This window comes from Bufo bufo, chromosome 9, assembly GCF_905171765.1.
Source record: "Bufo bufo chromosome 9, aBufBuf1.1, whole genome shotgun sequence".
Taxonomy (NCBI): Eukaryota; Metazoa; Chordata; class Amphibia; order Anura; family Bufonidae; genus Bufo; species Bufo bufo.
In genome coordinates this window covers 75,062,162-75,086,088 of record NC_053397.1, presented here as the reverse complement: position 1 = coordinate 75,086,088, position 23,927 = coordinate 75,062,162, and the positions used below count along the sequence as shown (strand labels likewise).

At 41.6% G+C, this 23,927-nt stretch overlaps 1 protein-coding gene across 2 annotated transcripts in view; it reads right to left on the bottom strand.

The window, feature by feature from the left end:
- The window catches only part of VAV3 (vav guanine nucleotide exchange factor 3), a 259,355-nt gene that overhangs the window by 26,509 nt on the left and 208,919 nt on the right, over positions 1 to 23,927 (bottom strand). Inside the window, exons 19-24 of one of the 2 annotated variants that reach the window (XM_040408568.1) lie at positions 22,498 to 22,540; positions 14,419 to 14,555; positions 11,694 to 11,759; positions 8,096 to 8,133; positions 5,986 to 6,102; positions 2,514 to 2,601 (exon numbers count right to left, since the gene is read on the bottom strand). In XM_040408568.1, the coding sequence (XP_040264502.1) occupies positions 2,514 to 2,601; positions 5,986 to 6,102; positions 8,096 to 8,133; positions 11,694 to 11,759; positions 14,419 to 14,555; positions 22,498 to 22,540 (489 nt within the window). Of the gene's footprint in view, positions 1 to 2,513; positions 2,666 to 5,985; positions 6,103 to 8,095; positions 8,134 to 11,693; positions 11,760 to 14,418; positions 14,556 to 22,497; positions 22,541 to 23,927 lie in introns of those variants that run through there. The other variant, XM_040408569.1, reaches the window with a different exon arrangement.

Sequence of the window (23,927 nt, the reverse complement as noted above, 5' to 3'; positions counted from 1 at the left end):
GAGTGAATGGAGAGGTGGTCACTAGTGTTGACTGAGCGAATTGAAGTATCCGAAGTGGACTTCAATCCGAATTTCAGGGAAAATTTGATTTGACGCAAAGCCGAATTTCCTCGTGCTTCGTGGTAACAAATCAATTTTCACTTAAATGGTGGTTAAAAACAGCTGTTTATCATACACAGGGTTAACAAAACCCCAGTGTTTTAACAATGTGTCGGTGTCAGAGCAGATGCTAAATGCCCAAGATGTCATACGGATCCAGCAGACTTACTACATATGTTGTGGCAATGCCCAAGGTTGGATGAGTTTTGGACGAGTGTACTGGGAATAATTCAGAGTTTTGTCAATAGGAGTTCCTCGTGAACCTACAGTATGCATTTTGGGTTATATGGCGGATGTAGGTGCAGAGGAGGCAGGTAGGACTGCAATAGGGAGGTTACTATATATAGCCAGGAAGCTTATTGTTCTTCATTGGATTCAATCGTGTCCCCTAAGGGTGGAGGAATTTTGTAGTAAGGCTAATACTATGCTGATGTACGAGTTAGGCCTAGTTCACACGACCGTATGGCTTTTATTGTTTTTTGCGGTCCGTTTTTCATGGATCCGTTGTTCCGTTTTTGAGTTCCGTTGTGTTTCCGTTTTCTTTCCGTTTTTCCGTATGCCATGTACAGTATACAGTAATTACATAGAAAAAATTGGGCTGGCCATAACATTTTCAATAGATGGTTCAGAAAAAACGGAACGGAAACGGAAGACATACGGATGCATTTCCGTATGTGTTCCGTTTTTTTTGCGGACCCATTGACTTGAATGGAGGCACGACCCGTGATTTACGGCCAAATATAGGACAAGCTCTATCTTTCAACGGAACGGAAAAACGGAAATACGGAAACGGAATGCATACGGAACACATTCCGTTTTTTGGACGAAACCTTTGAAATGAATGGTTCCGTATACGGACCGTATACGGAACACAAAAAAACGGCCCGTACACTCGCAAAAATAACGTTCGTGGGAACTAGGCCTTAGCTGTATTCTTGAAACGGGGGTGCCCTCATAAGTTTGATAAGTTATGGAGTCTATGATTGGGCACTGGGTCTCTCTAGATAATTATCGACTGTTCTACCAATGCTGGAGTGTGGGGAAAGGGGGGTGCTTTGAACTTTTCTATTTTTAAAAACTTTTTTTATTTTTTTTTAAGTCACCCTAGGTGGCTATAACATGCAATCATTGGATTGCAATTTGTATAAAGCAATGGAATTTTATTTATTACAATATATAAATATCGGTATATTGCAATGCAGTGCTGCCACCTGCAGGCCTACATAGGAATATACCTGTAAAAGTCATCAGAGCCTCAGCAGGCCCTGACCTTTAACAGACAAATGAACAGCTCCCACCATTTGTCACGTGCTCAGTGATGCCAGGTTTTGCAATCTCAGATGCAGTGGTCAAAGTTGATCACTGCATCTAAGGGTTCAAATGTTTGCGATCAGCATTTTTGCTGGTCGCATACAATAGCCCCGCTGTGCTTGTTGTGTGAAACAGCAGTCATCCATCGGCTATGGTGCCCGATTCCCACTGGAGCGGGCGCCATCTTTAAGGCCTCTTTCACACGAGCGAGATTTCCGCGCGGGTGCAATGCGTGAGGTGAACGCATTGCACCCGCCCGCACTGAATCCGGACCCATTCATTTCTATGGGGCTGTGCACATGAGCGGTGATTTTCACGCATCACCTGTGTGTTGCGTGAAAATCGCAGCATGCTCTATTTTGTGTGTTTTTCACGCAACGCAGGCCTCATAAAAGTAAATGGGGCTGCGTGAAAATCGCAAGCATCCGCAAGCAAGTTGCTAGGGGTTGCTAGGGGATGATCGGGATGGGGACCCGATCATTATTATTTTCCCTTATAACATGGTTATAAGGGAAAATAATAGCATTCTTAATACAGAATGCTTAGTAAAATAGGGCTGGAGGGGTTAAAAAAATAAAAATAATAATTTAACTCACCTTAATCCATTTGTTTGCGCAGCCCGGTTTCTCTTCTTTCTTCTTCTTTGCTGTGCAGGAGGAAAAGGACCTTTGATGACGTCACTGCGCTCATCACATGGCCCATCACATGATCCATCACCATGGTCATATCATAAGGATGTCATCCATATTTTTTGCGGACCGCAAAATACATACAGTAGTGTGCATGAGCCCTATATGTGGGATGATTTGTCAGGGATGTCCGTACATCTGGAGGGCCCACTCTGGTGCCCAGTAAGGATCTCATCAGGGCAGTAAGACCCTAGACTTCCTAATGTATAGGCGTAAAGCTAGGAGGGACTAAGCGGCCTATAATTGAGCCCAACTAATTCCTGCAATGTGTTATAATGAAATCTTGCTGATCTCTTTAGTTAACAAGTCATACAGCTTTCAAGTTGAGGCAGGATGCTTCTGGGCAAAAGGAGTTTAACAAACAATAGATCAGGGTGACATTTTTTTTCACAAAGGAACGGAATCAATGCTTACCATTAAACTTTTAAATTTCCTATTTTCTGCAATGCGAAAAAAGCCATCTCTCGTTAATATCTTGATGTGCTTCACTTCATTGTTGTACCTGCGGGCAAGGCATAACTTCTGAATATAAATTTGCCTTTAATCAGCCAAGGATCAATAATTACCTGCGGGCAGGGCCCAAAACAAGAGTAAACAGATTCATTGCAGAGGCTGAGAGTATATTCCATCCAACACAGGCCTGACAACTCATTAACAGAATATATTTAGCCGGGTGCAGAAAATGCTGCTTGTTTTTAAAAGATTTGGTAACAGGGTCGTATTTATATCTAATTAGTTCCTTTATATACAGTGTGATTAAATGCATGTTATTTGTGGCTATGGGCTACGTCCCTTATTTAGAGGTATACGGGAATGTAATAGGTGTCAAGTAATTTAGAACTTCAAGCTTGGCTATGTAGGAGGTAATGCATAGTTGTACATATATTTCAGACAGATGTAAGATCATATACCAAGCCCTAACTGCATGAGGATACCTACCCATGTACTGAAGGTATGAAGATGTGATAAAACGCTATACCGCAACAGAAAAGTCTTTTTTTGCTGTGTTTTAAACTTCTGCAATCACACTTAAAAATAAAAAGAGTTCAAGGAAAATGTAGCTATGACTTCTTTCAATTTTGTGCATGGACCCATAAAAGAGCACACCGCTACCTGTGCTGAGTGCTGTTGTACGGTATAGTGATATTACAATTGACCTAAGAAGCATCTGTACGCCCAAAATCTCTATGGATTACTCAAAGTATTCATCTATTGATTGTTCATTATTAGGGCTCACTCACGCGACCGTGCCGTGCAAAACAGACAAGAATAGGACATGTTGTATCTTGTTTGCGGGGCCACGATACGGAGCAACGGATACGGACAGCACACGGTGTGTTCTCAGCGTCTTTTGCGGCCCCATTGAAATAAATGATTATGTGCACCCATTCCTAAGATAGTTTGTATGATCCCTTACAATGATGTTTAGCACTACATGAAAACTTTAAACTGCTTACAGCCCGCCATATCTTTACGGCAGGCAGTCCGTGTGCTTTAAGGGAACCTGTCACCAGAACGGCCCCATAATTTCATACTCATTACACTGCCTTGTTTCCTAAGCTCGTTTTCTTGAAGTTCATAATCATTGTATTATTGTGGAAAAACAACTTCTAAAACTTACCTGACGTCATCAATATGGTCTTAGTGGAGCCACTGGGGCGTGTCCGTGGCTCAGCTGAGTCATTGAATGCAGCCAGCAATCTTGCCCTTCACTGCTACAGCCCGCACCTTCAGTCTTGCATGTTAGTGCTTTGCCCTGCCAAATCCTATGCAGGAGAAGAGGCCAGAAACCTGACTTGCGCTTGTACATCTCGGCTTCTAGTGCTCACTGGTTCCCAGCCACAGATGAAGTGCCCCTGCTCCTGCATAAGATTTGGCTGGGCCAAGCACTGATGTGGAAGAAGGAAGGGGCGGGCTGTAGCCGCGATGCGGGCGGGCGGGATTTCTGGCTGTAATCAGCGACTCGGCTCAGCCATGGACTTGCCCCAGTGACTGCACTAAGATATTGATGACGTCAGGTACGTTTTATAAGTTGTTTTTCCACATGTTAAACATGTAATTAGCTCAATAGGGCCATTGTGGTGACAGGTTCACTTTAAAACCCAAGCCATTGTATAGTATAGTAGATTTACATTGCAAGTTTAAGCACCCAAACAATTTTTGTTTTTGCATTTTAGTTTCCCCCCACCTTCCAAGAGCCATAACTTTTATACATTTCCGTTCACATAGCCATATGAGGACTTATTTTTGTGGATTGTTTTGGAAATCGGGGAAAAAAAATCTGTTATGTGACAAAAAAAATAGTAATTCCGCCATGGTTTTTGTGTTTACTGTGCACTAAAAATGACATGACACCCTAATTCTATGAGTAGGTACGATTACAGTGTTAGCAATTTTATATAGTTTCTGTTATGTTTTACTATTTAAAAATAAATTATAAATAAATAAAAACCTTAAAAAAAGTTGTTGTTTTTCCTCTTCATTGTCATATACTGACAGCCATAACTTTTTTATTTTTCCATCTCCATCATTTCTTTCAAGGCGAGGCTATAGGTTTTATTGGTAGCATTTTGAAGAACAGCTCTTTTGTCTATAGCAATCAGAGATCATTCTTTATTCTTAAACTTCTTAATTTCTCAAACTGATTGTTTGAAGTTAAATCTTTTTTTCTGATCATTTCACATGAAGGTACATTTTAGATGGATTTATATGACATATGGCCTTACAATCAGTGCAACTGTGGCAGGTATTCTGATATTTTGTTTAGCTGAAGGAGCAGAATATCGGAATTGCTGTATTTGGCATAGCCAGACACTGCTGGGGCCCGCTGGATCCCATTCACTATAACAGGGCTCTTCAGGCTTCTGGCATGAATGCTGGCTTTCTACCAGACAAGAAAAACGCTGCATGCAAAAGAGGGAATTAATGATTGCAGTTATATTTGAGGTTAGTTTTTCGATTGGACTTGCTGGGCAAAATGTATGAAAATGGCACACAGTAATAATACATTTGGCATGCTATGTGGTTGCTCCAATGTAAGTAAAAGTGGGGGATGCCTAGTGCAGAGTTGGGACTTTTTCAAAAGTGACACTTCTTAAATGTGTCACAAAAGTGATTTACTCTGAAATTCTCATCACATTTTCACTCCAAATCTGTAGGTGGCACTGGAAGGCGAAGTGCTTGAGAAGTCACAATTGTGTACGCAAGTGACCCCAAAAAGCCGCACAAACCCCTACATGCAGAAATTATTGGCCCATTGTAGTCAGACAATGCCAAACACCACACAAGAAATGCAAGCACTGGCCACAGCGATGACCTGACTAAATGCTGTGTCAATCGGGAACAGGAGGTAGAGAATGGCGGGGGGCCGAGTAAGCACCAGAACAGGAGCTGTGTGGGATCGGTGAGATGAGTATGGCATTGTTTTAATATTCTAATCCTTTTATTTTAACATGTGAAAATCTTAACAAAATTTGTCACAATCATCACTTAATGAGTTCTATAATGTTTTCCTATATACAGCCAGATAAATGGTAATCGAAGAAGAGCAAGGCTCAGACTGAGAAATTACATTTTTCTCTTTACATTATGTTAAGCTTTTTTCCTCTTTCGGAACAGCCTACACAAAAATCTTAGGTATTCTTCTAGGACTGCTATATCGATGACCTATGCTTTGCAGGGCAATCGACTGAATGGGCCATGGCCCTCCACCAAGAATTGGGCCCCCTTCATTGGTTACCAGCCACACCTGTGCTTTTGGTAAGGGTTGGGCACTAGTAGTGCAGCTCAGTCCCATTCACTTGAAAAACAAAAATTGCATTGTACTAGTTTTCTTCCCTCACTGTGCACACTTGAGTTCAAATTGTGAGGGCTCAGCAAGACTTACTTAATACTGATTGCATACTCTCTGATCTCCTTCGTTCTGTGTCGGATGAGGTAGGTACTGTTTTCTCTATTCATCAGCTCCACCTCTGCCTCCACTCTCCCCATAGCCCCTGCATACCTAGAGAGGGAAAAATATATTCTACGTGTTAACATGATAACAATACTAATTCCAGACTTATAGAAAAGTGAACATTCCAGACCATTTCAAACCAATGCCAAACCATTCTAGACCATTTCAGACCGATGTGGGCAGCTAGTGATCATTTTACATGAAGATACATCTTAGATGGATTCACATGACATGTGGTCTTAGGTTCAGTGCACACACACATTTTCATAACAATTATTATTGATATTGGATGTTATTAAGATTTTAGCTGCCTAACACCATGTCTTCCTATGTGGATGACATTTAGACTGGGGCTACCCAGCAATCTTGGCCCTGACATCCATGGCGTGACCAAGGATGGCAGTGCAGCATTGCAGCCATTGAACTGAATGGGGTTGCAGTACAATGCACAAAATGCCTTGACCGTGACCCCAGAATAACAAAAACTTCAACAGCGTTTGATTTCTTGTGTGATTCTGTTCATTCAGTTCACTGGCTTCAGTGCAACACAGCGAGCCTTTGTTGCGCCAAATGTGTTGCAGCCAAGATCATCATGTAGCCCCAATCTTATTCAGTGTAGGTATTTAAAAGGTCATTGAAAGTTCTCTCTGAACTACAAGAGACAACCTCTTCATATTACACTGGCTTGTTTTAGATTCATTGCAGTAGTCGTCAGGAAAAGAAAAACTTTGCATGCATGTTCAGAATAGAATAAAACAAGCAAATTAAGGACGGAAGTGATGAAGGAACAAGGAAGACTGTAAACTAGGTAATAACCACAGACTGAGAAGAAGACGTGGAGTCATTTAGCTGCAAAAAGAGACTTAACATAATATGAATATATTCAGCTAATGATGTCCTACAACAGGGCTGGATAAATCCCAGGAACCTTGTAGTCCAAAGTGCCTAGACATTTTCTACAGGGGCCCATTTTTTGGGCTGGCCTTAAAAATGGCCATGAAAAAAAAACAAATTGGCTCAGAGTGGTTTGACTGTGACTGCCTCCTACAGTCCACAGTGTTTTATCCATCCCTGGGCTAAACATACAGAAGTACTAAATGGTAAAACACTCGGTAACACTGACATGGAAAAGGATCTAGGAATTTTAATAAACAGCAAACTAAGCTGCAAAAAACAGTGTCAGGCAGCTGCTGCCAAGGCCAATAAGATAATGGGTTGCATCAGAAGGGGCATAGATGCCCGTGATAAGAACATAGTCCTACCACTTTACAAATCATTAGTCAGACCACACATGGAGTACTGTGTACAGTTCTGGGCTCCTGTAAACAAGGCAGACATAGCAGAGCTGGAGAGGGTCCAGAGGAGGGCAACTAAAGTAATAACTGGAATGGGGCAACTATAGTACCCTGAAAGATTATCAAAATTAGGGTTATTCACGTTAGAAAAAAAGACGACTGAGGGGAGATCTAATTACTATGTATAAATATATCAGGGGTCAGTACAGAGATCTATCCCATCATCTATTTATCCCCAGGACTGTGACTGTGATGAGGGGACATCCTCTGCGTCTGGAGGAAAGAAGGTTTGTACACAAACATAGAAAAGGGTTCTTTACGGTAAGAGCAGTGAGACTATGGAACTCTCTGCCTGAGGAGGTGGTGATGGTGAGTACAATAAAGGAATTCAAGAGGGGCCTGGATGTATTTCTGGAGTGTAATAATATTACAGGCTATAGCTACTAGAGAGGGGTCGTTGATCCAGGGAGTTATTCTGATTGCCTGATTGGAGTCGGGAAGGAACTTTTTATTCCCCTAAAGTGGGGAAAATTGGGTTCTACCTCTTTTTTTTTTTGCCTTCCTCTGGATCAACTTGCAGGATAACAGGCCGAACTGGATGGACAAATGTCTTTTTTCGGCCTTATATACTATGTTACTATGTTACTCCAAAACATGGACTTTTGCATCATCACCATTCTAAATCATAGCTGGATGCTTACAGATTCAAACCAAAGAAGCTCAAAGGCTGCACTTAATGTACTCACCATGGCTGACCAGAGTAATCTACTGGCTTTGGCATCTCCTGTGGGAGAAGAGATAAGTGAGAATAAATCATGATCTTGTCTGTGGCTAAAGGTCCCTTTAAACAGGACGATGTACAGTCAGATTGTTGGGAAGGAAGCATTCCTTCCTGACAATCTGCTGATCGCTAGTGGAGGAGAACGCTGCATTAACATGCATCGATCTCCTACAGCTCCTATGGGAGGGGCGATCACTAATGCCATCGCTCTTCCCCATACTGCAGATCGTGTTTACACAGCATAATCTGCGGTCGGGAACAAGGATTTTTACACCGCCAGATCATCGCTAACAATCGTTACTATGAAGCGTGTAAAGAGCCCTTAAATGGGTCATCCCATGACTGATGTAAAAAATTAAAACCAGACATCATATAGTACATGAATATCTCTTTCTAACAAAGCTAGAACCAGCCCTGTACCTCTCATGGATCCAGAGATCTCCCCCTGCTAGATTTATATCAAGCTGACAGCTCAGGGGGAGTGTCTTTGCTGCTGCAGTTCTCTCCCTATCACAGCTCAGGAGGCAGTTGAAGGATGAAACTGAGCATGTGCGACCATCTCAGTGAGCAGGTCAAAGAAATAAGAAAAGAACAAACAGCAGGTGGCCCTATACAGATACATTTTATTGAATAAGGCCTCATGCACACGACAGTTGTTTTTCTCGGCCTCCGTTCCGTTTTTTTGGCGGATAGGATGGGGACCTATTCATTTCAATGGGTCAGCAAAAAAATGCTGATAGTTCATCCGTTTGTGTTCCACGTCCGTCGTCCGTGTTTCCCTTCAGCAAAAAAAAATAGTGCATGTCCTACTTTTTTCACATTTACGGACAAGGATAGGCATTTATTACAAGGGATTTGTGGGAAAAAACAGATCCTCCAAAAAAATGCCGCATCCGTTTTTTTTAGCGGACACACAATTTGCGGACGCAAAAAACAACTGTCGTGTGCATGAGGCCTAACTCAGTGGCTATGCTACATTTTTAATTGCATGCAATTACAAAAGTATTCAGATCCAGGTGCTGGTTTGAAAACTGTAGAATATTTTTCATGGGACAACCCCTTTAAGTCACAGCACATAGGAGCTTGATATGTATAAAATAAGTGCAGTAAATATACAGCCTAAGGCCCCCTGTAGCCGTATTGCGGACCGCATTTGCGGATCTGCAATACACGGGTGCCGTTCCATGGACATTCCGCATCACGGATGCGGACCCATTCACTTGAATGGGTCTGCAAATCCGGAAATTGGAGAATGGTGCGGAACGGAAGCACGGAACGGAAGCACTACGGAGTGCTTCCGTGGGGTTTTGTCCCGTACTTCTGTTCCGCAGAAAGATAGAACATGTCCTATCTTTTTGCGGAACGGCCGGATCGCGGACCCATTCAAGTGAATGGGTCCGCGATCCGCTGTGGCTGCCCCACGGACTGTGTTTGTGCATTGCGGCCCGCATTTTGCGCGCCGCAGCACGACCACGGGGTGCACACGTTCGTGTGCAGGGTGCCTAAAGCTACCCATACAAATTCAATAGTTGCCAGCCAAACAATCGTTCAGCAGCTAGATATCTCTCCCAACTCCATGTGTATTTTATGAGGAGAGCTGAGAAAGCAGCTGCCAGACACTTCTGGCAGCAGATTATCTCCCATGAGAAGAAAAAGATCTCCTCAATATCATCTGTCGGGAGCTCCCCATACACATTAGGCTACTTTCACACTCGTTTGGTGCAGATCCGTCTTGTATCTGCACAGACGGATCCGCACCGATAATGCAAACGCTTGTATCCGTTCATAACGGATCTGTTTGCATTATTCATAAAAAAATAAGTCTAAGTCAAAAAATTGCACCATATTGTGTCAGTGAAAAACAGATCCGTTCCCATTGACTTACATTGTAAGTCAGGACAGATCCGTTTGGCTCCGCATCGTCATACGGTCACCAAAACGCTGCAAGCTGCGTTTCAGTGGCCGTCTAAAAAACGCAATGGAGACCAAACGTAGCCAAATTGATGCATTCTGAACGGATCCTTATCCACTCAGAATGCATTGGGGCTGAACTGATCCGTTTTGGGCCGCTTGTGAGAGCCCTGAAACGGATCCCACAAGCGGACCCAGAAACGCCAGTGTGAAAGTAGCCTTAGAGTGTGGGCTGAACTCACCACTGGTCAACAAAAGACTAAGGCCTCTTTCACACGGGCGTTGCGGGAAAAGGTGCGGGTGCGTTGCGGGAACATGCACGATTTTTCTGCGCGAGTGCAAAACATTGTAATGCGTTTTGCACTCGCGTGAGAAAAATCTGCATGTTTGGTACCCAAACTTGAACTTCTTCACAGAAGTTCGGGTTTGGGTTAGGTGCTGGGTAGATTGTATTATTTTCCCTTATAACACCTCGCTGAAGGGGTTAAAAAATAAAAATAAAAAATTAAAACTCACCTTTATCCACTTGCTCGCGCAGCCCGGCTTCTCTTCTGTCTTCTTTTTTGCTGTGGAAAAGGACCTGTGGTGACGTCACTCCGGTCGTCACATGGTCCATCACATGATCCATCACCATGGTAAAAGATCATGTGAGGGACCATGTGATGACCGGAGTGACATCACCACAGGTCCTTTTCCTGCACACAGCAAAAAAGAAGACAGAAGAGAAGCCGGGCTGCGCGAGCAAGTGGATTAAGGTGAGTTAAATATTTTTATATATTTTTTTAACCCCTCCAGCGCTATTGTACTATGCATTCTGTATTAAGATTGCTATTATTTTCCCTTATAACCATGTTATAGAAATGAATGGGTCAAGATTCAGTGCGGGTGCAATGCGTTCACCTCATGCATCGCACCCGTGCGGAATACTCGCCCGTGTGAAAGGGGCCTAAGTAATGGCCAGCGTAAAGGTTAAGGCAATACGATGGCTCAGTGGTTAGCACTGATGCCTTGCAGTGCTGGGTGGGGTCCACGGTTCAAGTCTGAGCTACAGTCCAAAGACATAGTGATAGGAAACGTAGATTGTGAGCTCCACTTGGGAGTGATGATAAGAATGTCTGTAAAGTGCTGCGGAATATGCCAGCGATATATAAGTGAGAAAAATAAAGAAAATACATTTTAGAGTCCAAAATAAAACTTCTCTCAGTAGGCTTCTCTCATGCCCCATTTAATAAGTAAGTCATCTGCACGTAAGATTATATGTCACTCATGTATTACTACAGCTTGATTAAACTTCTGTGCAACAAGTGACACTTGGAGGAATCGAGCACCTAGTAGACAGACTGATGTACCAAGCATCATCCATTTACTACTGTATCTCTAGTCTACTAACTGCTGGCTATGAATACAAAGCACAAGTGAGTTTCCCTGGCTGCAGTACTCCATAACCAAAGAAAACTGCACCAAAATTTAGGACCGGCTTCTATGTCACTGGGAATACTTATCAATAAAATGATGCCAGTTTCAGGTGTATTCACAATGCAAACAATGGTGTTCAGGCAGAGAGGAATATTTATCAAGTCCTTTGTGCCTTTTTATGGCACTTAGCATTTTTTGCAGGTAAACTAATGTTAATAACTTATAATCAGACTTACACAGGGGCTTGGTTTTACCGCATCACTTGGAAAAAAGCCAAGCTCTCCAGTGACAATATTTTTTCCCTGAAAAAGAATAATGAAACAGTTTTTTTGTGCAACAGAAAAAAAAAAACATCTTTGCATATAGGAGATTTTTATATGCAGCAATTTAAAAATAAAACACATGCTAGACCAGTGGTGGCGAACCGATGGCAGGAGTGGACACCCGCACCCTGTATCAGTACGCCTTTTTCTGCCATTCATCAGCGCAGGGCGCGCTATGAACGACACAGGTAGCGCACTGAATGCTATTATAGTTAAATGATAAAATACATGGAAGATATACTGTATTGGTAATCAGGTTAAATGACCGTGTTGGCACTTTGTGATAAATAAATGGGTTTTGGGTTGCAGTTTGGGCACTCGGTCTCTAAAAGGTTCACCATCACTGTGCTAGACTATCTAATACTAGAGCAGGGCATCACTGCTGTGACCCTGCAAGTCCATCGGCGGACTATATATAAAATGTTAAGAAGAACTCAGGCAAGATGGCAGCCCCCATGATCATGTTCAGAAAACAGAATAAAAAAATCTTTAATCAGAAAATAAAATCAGTTTAGGAAAAAAGGATAGAGGTGTTACTATCTGGATAGACAAAAGTTTTTAGTGACACATTTCCTTAAACAATAGGTCAATTTCTGATGACACATTTCCTTTAAGGCATAAGTCCTAAAATGCAATATCACAATCCTTGGTCATCTCACGTAGGTCCAGGTTATCAGTATAAGGTTTCCTGCATGTCAGTAAATGGTGTGCAAGATTTTTCTGTGTTCTCCACTGCACACAGATACATTGACTTTAATGTGTTTATTCACACATCCTTGTTTTTCCACTTACCATTGGTCAATGGAAAAACAAAGGAGGTATGTACTACTTTGGTCCGTGATGAGGACCTAAGACACCCGCTGAAGTCTACGGGTCTATGAAAACCACTGACAGAACAAAAATGGCATCCACCTTCTGTCACTTCTGCTGACCATTGGTAAAAGATGCTCTGGAAATCCTCTTAACCGCCGCAGTGCACATGGAATACACATGACTCACAGAGGGCATAAAACAGACACACGGACCCTTCACAGATGTCATCACTGATGTGGACATGTGAAAGAGGCCTAAGTCTGAGGCTAGACCTCGACTTTTCTGTCACATTACAAAAAAAATCACTGTCCATAGGGAAAGCAAAGAGTTGCCTGAAAATCGCTTCCAAATCACTGCAGCCTAGTAACTGGCTGGCAAGATTTCGGGGGTCATTTATTAAGACCGGCGTTTTAGACACTCGTCTAAATAAAGCCCTATAGTGGTGGAAAGCAGAAGTTATGAAGAGGCGCCGGCCTCTACATAACTTTGGTGGATTCTCAGCCACTTCTTCATGTAAGACAGGCGTAGAAATTGGCAAGTGAGACTGGCCTACCGGCCAGTCCCCTTCCGCGCACATGCCAGGCCCACTTATTTGGACCTGGCGTTAGCGGGGAAAAGTCGCAGATTGCCATGCGACTAACCATTGTGCCGCAATCATGTGCCTGAAATACTCCTAATTTAGGTGTACTTCAGCTTGATAAATGACCGCCTTAATCTCCAGATTACAATTTCACAGGGATTTTATTGCTAAGGTATTTTCATGTAGTAAAAAAGTAGTTTGGAAATCGCTCTGAAATCGCAGCTTGTAGTGATAAAGATTAATAGCTACTCACTTTATCTCTAGCAATTAAATTGCTCCAGCAATACTCACTGGCCTGCAGTGATTTAGAAGCAGTTTTCAAGATACTCAATGGGGGACATTTACTAAGCATGTTGTAACAGAATTATGGCGTAAAATGCGCCAAAAAGAATGGCATTTTGATTTGCGCCAAATCTATCAACTGTTTTTTTCCAGAATTTTCACCACAAAGAATGCATCACGCCAGAAATGAGTTAGAAATGTCAAAGTGGCAAATATGCTTCAACAGTCGCAAATATGTTTAAAAAGTCTTAAGTGTGGTTTGGCAGGGAGGTGACTGAAATGGCGCATTTTGGTTTATAAAAAGTCGCATTTTAGTGCCTGTCGCAAATAGAAAGAAATAGGCGGATAATCAGGTTTATATTTTAAAAAGTCACATTTTAAAAGTAGAGTGCACCTTTTGATATATGAGGTGAAATAAATCACCACTTTTGATTTGTACTGTTTGTGGGTTTTTTGCGCAAATTATGCCATTATGGACAGTGATTTCAGAGCAATTTCACAGCATTGTTTTGTAGTGTGACAAGTCTAGGTGTCGTCTCACTCTAAGGGCTTATGCACTCAATCATATGAATGGGTCCGCATCTCTTCCACAATTTTGCAGAACAGGTGCAGACCCAATCATTTCAATGGGGCCACAAAAGATGCAGACTATGTCCGCATCCGTAGTTCCATTCCGCGGCCCCGCAAAAAAAATATAGCGCATGTCCTATTCTTGTCCGCAATCACGGACAAGAATAGGCAGTTCTATTGTGGAAAATGTGGAACGCACACGGCCGCTATCCATGTTTTACGAAACCGCAAAACACATAAGGTCATCTGAATAAACCCTAAGACCAATGACACAATGACGATTAAAATGCCAGAGCTGAAAGAGGGTGTGAGCTGAAAGGGAGTATGGTCAGCCTGCCGAAAGAGATTCTTAATCTTGATACTATTGTACCCTATTCTATTATCACCACCTACCTGCCAAAACAGGCTGTGAGGATCAGCCCTTATTAACTCAATGGTGTCCCCAACCTGTATGGTGAGTGAAGGGCCATTGTTCACTGGAGGTGCTGGATAACCATTGTAAGTTCTAATAACCTGCAATTTTGGTAAACCTGTGAATTAAAAAAAGATAAAAATGAAACATTGTGAGAAGAATATTCCCCAAACTATTGACAGCTATAAAGAAGTTGAATGTATCTTTCATACAGTAGCTGAAAAGAGAACTCTAGTGAAAAATGTAGTTCCTAATAATAATTATTCATTAAGAAGTCCATCAAAGTTTCTAATGTTTCATTGTCTGGGCTTGTTGCTTTTAGACTACATGTCGATCTCAGACTTCAATAAGGTTACCTTGCCACGCGCCAGTGTTGTCTCTCCTTGCCAGCAACTGCTGCAATAGACTTCTCATCAGGGCTGGTGGGGTGTCGGATGGTGAGTATGCAGTACGCACAGCCATGCAACCAATCAGCAGGCGTAGCCAGCAGTCCAATCAGAAAGCTTGGAGGATCGGCCAAAGTGACCCAAGCTGGCTGTCCAATCAGATAGCCTGGATAGCTGACAAACCAGAAGGAGTTCTGTTTGAAGCTTTAGCTTCAGTGCAAGTAATCAGTTTTCCTACCCTGGTGCATATTTATTTCTTGACTATGCTTATTTCTGTCCATTCCTCTGGATTCTCTTACAGTTTCCTGTCTACAATTTGTGACCTCCCATTTGCTTTTGGCCTCAACATATCTCCAGTTTTGATTGAACCTGATCTGGCCATTTATTGTAGAGGTGGATAGCTGTGACCCTGGGGAGAAATTTCATCTAAGGGTCCATTTTCCTAAAAGAGGTTTTTCCATCTGGTCATTTATGACATATAGATTGGACCCTGTTCCTCGCTCAAGAACAAGGCCCACTGTGAATGGAGAGAATTCTGCACCTGCACTCCATTCACCACTATGGTACTTCTGAAAATAGCAGCCAATGGAGAAAACCACAAATGTGTGGCTAGCTCTCCATTCTCGGCAGGTCTCCATTCTTGGGACAGAAGTGAGTTCCAGAGGTGGTACCTGTACCTATCAGACAATAATTGCATATCCTATCAATATGCCATAAGTGTCCAGGTGGGACAACCCATTTGTGGGTCCATGTGCATATTTTTCTCAAAAGTATTTCCCAAAATTACTGCATTTGTAACCATGAATTGTTAGCCATAATATGGACTTTTGCAGGAGTGGAGCCATTCCCTAGAATGAGCAAAGCATCATACTGTGGTCATTACAGATCATACATAACAGATAAATGCCAGATAGGCCACATGGGCAAAGTGTTTTGCTAAATTTAATATTAAGGCAACATTTAGGCCAGGTACTAAAAATCTCAAGGCTGCTGCTTTGTCCCAAAGTCTGAGTCCAAGTCAGTCTGACAATACTGAGCCGTTTCCAATTCTATGGTACCTGATGAAATTATAATCTCAGCTGTCTCAACGTTGTTTGAGAGATTAGGGGAGCCGGCCACCCAGGTCTCTATCATAACATTTTACCATTGCTCCGGATACACCGCTGAGAAAGATGCAGATGGGACTGGCATAGTATAGTTGGCCATACTAATATTATCTTATGCTTACAATCATATACAGTTGAAACCAGAAGTTTACATTCACTATATAAAAAGATGCAGGTTTTTCCTCAATATCTGAAATGAAATCAGAATAAACCTTTCCTGTTTTTGGTCAATTAGAATTACTATAATTATTATTATTTGCCAAATGCCAGAATAATGAGAGAGAATGTTTTAAGGCATTTTTATTACTTTCTGCCATGTCAAAAGTTTACATACATTTCATTAATATTTGGCACCATTGCCTTTAAACTGTATGACTTGGGTCAAACGTTTTGGATATTGACTTTTGAGAAAAACATGCACATGTGTTTTTTTATATAGTTTATGTCAACTTCTGGTTTCAACTGTATACACTTATGTGCATCATGGATTACTGTATGGATTGAGGTGACTGGCATGTTCTCTACTTGCACCGCACATCGCTCACAGACTGCAGTCCCCATTTCTACAATCTTCAGGAATAATAACCTGCCCGCCTCCAATATAAACCACTCTAGACTCCAAACATTATTTACTAAGAGTTTCTTCCAAAGAGTAGTGAGAAATTAACATGATGTGCCAGCTAAACGTAATATATTAGAAATGTGATCTTTCTACATCCCACATATTATATTTGTCTTCTTAACCAAGTGGGTATATGTTATTTTCTCCTAAGAATTTTCCATTATTAGAAAATGCCAGGGTCAACTTCTAGGCATTACAACAGCTCATATTAGCAAGATAATGATTTGTAGACAAAGTCACTAATTGGCGCTGGCAGAAAACACAGCTGCTGTAAATGAATTTATGTTAAAATTAGCAAGCATTTAGCACATTATATTAGAGCTCCGACTGATGTGCATTCATCTGTCCATTATCAATGCAAATGCCGTCGAGGTGTTTCCCATGTGGTCTAAATATTACTGTATTATACAGAAAAAATCTAAGCTGAAAGCTTGCAGGCTAAAACTAATAATAGATGATGAAAACCTGCAAATATAGAACCACAAGGTCACGAACACCATGAGGACACAGCACCATCTGTATTAGACACACACATTTCATTCTTTCAATGCCAACCAATGTATACCCTTTCACATTGGCCATATGTTACATAGGAATATCATATGCCTGGCCTATTACATACATAAAAAAGTCACGTATTGTGTGTGATATTGCAATGTGGTGCTGTTCCTGGATGAAAGAAGCCGTATTGCGCAATGTACTCTACTTCTGTACAATGGTATAATTAGGATTTACCAATGGGAAAAATATGCCAGAAATTAAAAATACCATCCTCAGAGCATGCAGCGCTTAAAAAAAAAAAAAAAAAAAAACACGAAAAGCTACAAAAACACCAAAAGGCTTTAAATGTTGACTTTTCAATATTTTATTATAGACTTTAAAAGAACATCTGGCTTCAGCATTTGTGACTCAACAAATGTACAAAATAGCCACCAAAATGTGTCAACATGCTAAATCTGGTATACACCTATTTGGCTAGCTAGAACCATGCCAAAGTGTGGAAGGGTGTATTAGCAATGCCCCTCTCACTGCAGTAAAGTCTCTATCATCCTTAAACAGTGAATACGTTGCTGACTGACTCCAATGCTCGGCCTTACAGATTCTGGACCTTCTTTCTCTCTCTTTTAGGAGCACTATAAAGTAGAGATGGCTTCCTTGATGCAAAGCTCAAAGGAGTGAACACATGTAACTGCTCTCAGTTTTCTCAGCTAATACACTACACTGAACTAGTGGTGGACCTAAGTCCATTATCTAGCGTCCTACAGGGGGCAGAGTCAGGATTGTTAACCCTGAGTGGTCCATACAAAGTTATACAGGGTTATACAATCCATCAGAACATTATACAACAAGAAACAGTTTGCAAGTATCCCCTTCTGGGGTACTACATCAGTATTAACAGATGACTGAGGCAACTCTAGCAGGACAGACATTTGACAAAGTGAATTCAATAAAAGAGTGACCAAGTATAGAACTATCCAAACTATTCATACATCATATTTTTCAATATAGATTGTGGTTCCTATTCGTTTTCTTTCTGCACCTATTGGCCTTACTTACAGATGTGTCCTTTCTTACATTTGCTCTTGGTTCAACATGGTTCCACATCACAAGGTGTGTGGCGCAAGATCATCAGCTCTTTCTAAAAACGTGATTTTGTGATACTGTGTCACAAGCTAACTATCTGATATAAGTCTATGTTATTTTCTTCTGCTCTGTGGTTGAAGACAAAATCCTTTCTAGACCTTAGCTCAATTCAAGAAACGGTCAGGGCAGACACATCTGTATTACAAGAGGGTATTTGCAAACGTTTCTGCAAATGTGGTGGCAGAAATCCTTCTAGGGAATACTTCTGTAATAAAGTACAACTCCATTTTTGCAGATTTTTATACAAACCAAGAGAAAGAAAACTGCAGGGCAAAGGTAGTACAGACACATAGCTGACTATGAACACCGTATTACCAATCTGGACCACACTAACCTATACTACAGCTTTGTGCAGGAGACCTTCATTAGAAAATGGCAAAGATTTCTCGTAATTGGACCTGTTGTGATTTATTACAAGGCCAATCATTATTGCTTAATTATTGGATATTTCTGGGAGACCGGGTGCTCTTTACTTAGTTAGTAATTCACCTTGGACCAGATATGATTGAAAGCACATAGTCCCAAGTTCACTTAATAATTAACAACTAAACGATTTTCCGTGAACAAATGTCAGGGCGTAATGTGCTGTGTTACAGGCACATCTATGAAAACTTCATAACAGCACATTCTCTTTCGGTCATATAATGCATACATTGGTCATTTATTATTAAAACTATTCTGCTGTTTAGAGATGAGATTTTGAAGCTCTGCAAAACCTAAAAGTACACCTTCTCCTACATAAAAAAAATATCACATTTAGGGCTCGTTCACACGACCGTGCCATTTTTTGTGGTCCGCAAATTGCTTTAATTAATGGTTTAATAGAGCAGTCACTCTGGGATGCTGCTTTTAGCTGTTCAGTTGGCAGACACCTCAAAAAGTCTGTCTACAGTATTGGGGGTACTGGCTGTCATTGAGGAGATCCTGCTGATACAGTACATGGAGTCTTAGGCTACTTTCACACCCGCGTTTAGGTGCGGATCCGTCTGGTATCTGCACAGACGGATCCGCACCTATAATGCAAATGCTTGTATCCGTTCAGAACGGACCCGTTTGCATTACCATGAACAAAAAAATAAAATAATAATAATAATATATATATATTTTTTGCAAACGGATCCGTTTTGACTTACATTGAAAGTCAATAGGAGGCGGATCCGTTTTCAATTGCACCATATTGTGTCAGTAAAAACGGATCCGTCCCCATTGACTTACATTGTAAGTAAGGACGGATCCGTTTGGCTCAGTTTCGTCAGACGGACATCAAAACGCTGCAAGCAGCGTTTTGGTGTCCGCCTCCAGAGCAGAATGGAGGCTGAACGGAGGCAAACTGATGCATTCTGAGCGGATCCTTATCCATTCAGAATGCATTGGGGCTGAACTGATCCGTTTTGGGCCGCTTGTGAGAGCCTTGAAACGGATCTCACTAGGCGGACCCAGAAATGGCAGTGTGAAAGTAGCCTTACAAACAATGTCCATGGAAAAAGTATGAACGTGAGTTCCCCTTCAGAAGGAAGAATACTGTCTCCATCTATTAGTAGCTACCTAGTACGGTGGACCCATAAAAGAGCATTGAAACATGGCTGAAGATAACAGTCAAACCAGGCACTCAACCATGAACGGATTCCAGCAGAAAACTTTCCAAAGGAAAGGGTGTTGGAATGTTTCCATTTTTCCTGTGCAGGGACCCATTCTCCATTTGTTGAATAATTACAGAGGGAAGAACAGATTCTGTATGTCCCATCTGTTCCCATTAGCATAAAAAAAAAAAAATTGCAGTTCCAACAACTGGAATTCTTACAATGTTGACTGTGTCTTGTGTTGCGGCTTGGTCCCCTTCAACAAATGGGGCTGAGCTGTAATATCAGACACGGCTCCTGGACAAGACTAGTCAGTAAAAAGGGCAAAGGGTTCTTGGTGCCCCCTTTCATCTCAGAACTAAAATCCCATTGATTGACCACCTACTGATCCCACCCATTGATGGCATATCCTTGGAAAAACCTTTCTAATACACATCTATTGATGACCAAATTAGAAACTGGTCAGTTGCTTGGTGGTCAACCTAGATAGATCAATCCTATAACCAGAACTCCAGGCTTAAGCTGAAATGGATGCAGGAATAGTAGCATGAACCTACATTCATGTAACCAATTATGACTTTCTCTGGCACTTCCATCATTTTTATTTGCATTCATTGTATGTTTTCATATTCTTGTCCTATTAGTCTACCACAGGCGGTGATAAAATGCAACCTGCTGTCTTCTCAGCACGGGAAATTTGCAGGCATTGATATTTATTAACCTTTTGTGGTTATCATCATGGGATTTTCCTTCTAACAAAGAATCATTGCCCTGTTCATTGTAAATACTTAACCCCTTAAGGACTTTGCCATTTTTCACCTTAATTAAGGACCAGGCCATTTTTTTGCAAATCTGACATGTGTCACTTTATGTGGTGATAACTTTAAAACGCTTTTACTTATCCAAGCCATTCTGTTTTCTCGTCACATATTGTACTTCATGACAGTAATAAATTTGAGTCAAAATATTTCATTTTTATTTATAAAAAAATACAAAATTTACCAAAAATTTTGAAAAATTAGCAATTAAAAAAAATTCTATTTCTCTGCTTTTAAAACAGATTGTGATACCTCCTAAAATAGTTATTACTTTACATTCCCCATATGTCTACTTCATGTTTGGATCATTTTGTAAATGACATTTTCTTTTTTTGGAAGTTAGAAGGATTAGAAGAAAATCTTGAAATATTTCAGACAATTTCCAAAACCCACTTTTTAAAGACCAGTTCAGGTCTGAAGTCACTTTGTGAGGCTTATATAATAGAAACCACTCATAAATGGCCCCATTTTAGAAACTACACCCCTCAAGGTATTCAAAACTGATTTTACAAACTTTGTTAACCCTTTAGGTGTTTGACAAGAATTAAAGGAAAATGGAGATGAAATTTCAGAATTTCACTTTTTGGGCAGATTTTCCATTTTAATCCATTTTTTCCAGTAACCAAGCAAGGGTTAACAGCCAAACAAACTCAATATTTATTACCCTGATTCTGTAGTTTACAAAAACACCCTATATGTGGTCGTAAACTGCTGTACGGGCACACAGCAGGGCGCAGAAGGAAAGGAACGCCATTTGGTTTTTGGAAGGCAGATTTCACTATGATAATTTTACACAATAACAGCATTTAAGGTGACAAAAAATTGCATTTTTTTAGCACCGTTTTATAAAAAAAATAATTACGGTGTTGACCAGACGGGGTGGATCATGTGATATTTTTATAGAACAGGTTGTTACGCACGCAGTGATACTGAATATGTCTATTTTTATTTTTTTATTTTTACAATTTTATATATGTCTCTTTTTATGGGAAACAGGCTTTTTTTAATTGAAACTTAAATTTTTTTTATTGTTAAAAACACTTTTTTTCACTTTTATTTTTTTTTTATTTTTGTCCCACTATGGGACTTCAACATTACAGCGTCTGATCCCTGTTTCAATGCAGCACAATACGCCTATATTGTACTGCATTGACTATCAGTGTATTACACACTTCTATAAGAAATACAATGATAGTTTGCCTATTAGACCCAGCCTCGTGGCTGGGCCTCATGGGCATCTGTACATGCCGGGCCCCAATGCCTTGGAATTGCTTGATGCTGCCATGGCAACCATCGGGTCCCCGCCACCGCAGCGCGGGGACCCAACAGCTAAGAAGAGGGAGCACAAACCTCCCATATGCTGTGGTCAGCAGTGACTGCGGCATATAAGGGGTTAATCCACCAGCATCGGCGTTATCACCGATGCAGGTGGATGCAGCAGGGATCCGGCTGTCAGTAACAGCTGGATCCGTGCTGTTGATTGCCGGACCGCAATTGGGGGGTTGGAAGGACCGCAGGACAAGAATGCTCGTCCTGGGGCGCAAAGTACCGGCCATTTAAGACGAGCATTCTCGTTCTGGGTCCTTAAGGTGTTAAAGGGTTTTCCGAGATTTTTATACTGATGACCCATACCGATGACCTACAAGCAGATAGAAAAGGGAGCGGCGCTCCTGTGAGTGCCACAGCCTTCTCTCAGCTTTACCTAGGCCAGTGATGACACGTTCATCGGTCATGTGGCCTAGGAACAGCTTTACAACCATTATAGGTTATTAAAAAATAAAAATCATGATTTAACCATTTTTACTTTACTGACCATAGATCAGAAGACAAAAATATCTATGAGGGATGTCATAATTAGATAGATAGATAGATAGATAGATAGATAGATACTTTCGAGGACCTACCTGAATCTGTAGGTCTTACTGACCTCGAAGGACCATTTTCTCTCTAGAAGAACACAATAATATGAATGAAATAACATATTTCTATACAGCTTTACCAATATGAGTTTGTATACAGGGAAAGCTGCCAATCTGTAGTGTGTGAGCAAGGAAAGGCAGAGCTTACACCCCTTCTCCACGTCCTGCTAGCAGTTATACAGCTTTTACATGAAAATGCTCAAATAATCAAATCACTAAGAATTATACAAAGTCAAGTTCATATTCTCTCTCTAAGGCCTATTGCACACGACCGTAGGTGTCCCGTGCCCGTGCTGCGGACCGCATATGCGGATCCGCAATACACAGACGCCGCTCCGTGGGCATTCCGCATCATGGATGTGGACCCATTCGCTTCAATGGGTCCGCAAATCCGGAGATGCGGAATGGTGCGGAAAGGAACCCTACGGAAACACTACAGAGTGCTTCCGTGGGGTTTCGTCCCGTACTTCCATTCTGCAAAAAGATAGAACATGTCATATCTTTTTGCGGAACGGGTGGATCGCGGACCTCATTAAAGTCAAAGGGTCCGCGATCCGCTGCGGATGTCCCACGGTTGATGTTCGTGCATTGCGGCCCACAATTTGCGGGCCGCAACACGGCCACGGGGCACACACGTTCGTGTGCAGGAGGCCTAATGTTGTAAGGAAGGGAAGCGTAGGAAACCTGACAGAAGCACTTTAAAGGGGTTTTACCACGAAAAAATTATCTACAGTTTTCAAACCAACACCTGGATCTGAATTCTTTTGTTACTGCATGTAATTAAAAATGTAGTATAGTTATTCTGTGAATTCAGTAAAATGTATCTTTATAGCGCCACCTGCTGTTTGTTTGGTTGTTCTTATTTCTTTGTCCTGCTCACCGAGATGGCCCCACATGCTCAGCTTCATCCTTCAACTGCCTCCTGAACTGTGATGGGGAGAGAACTCCAGCGGAAAGGACACGCCCTTGAGCTGCAGCAGAAAAGACACGCCCTTGAGGTGCAGCAGGAAGGACACTCCCTTGAGCTGCAGCAGAAAAGACACGCCCTTGAGCTGCAGCAGGAAGGACACTCCCTTGAGCTGCCAGCTTGATATAAATCTAGCAGTGCAATTGGAGCGATGAAAGGAGAGATCTCTGGATCCCTGTGAGGTACAGGGCTGGTTCTAGCTTCGTTAGAAAGAGATTGTCATGTACTATATGATGTTTGATTTTGATTTTTTACATTAGCCATAGGATAACCCCTTTAAGTGAAAAATAAAACTGCAGTGACACTAACCTCTATATGTACTGCAGGTAATCACACTCAGTGGGTTGCGGAAAGCAAGACTCAGACACATTCTTAAAGAGAACCAATCAACCTTTTGACAAGTCGGTCATTTTGGTTGGTGGAAGTCTGCGTGCTGAGAACCCAACTG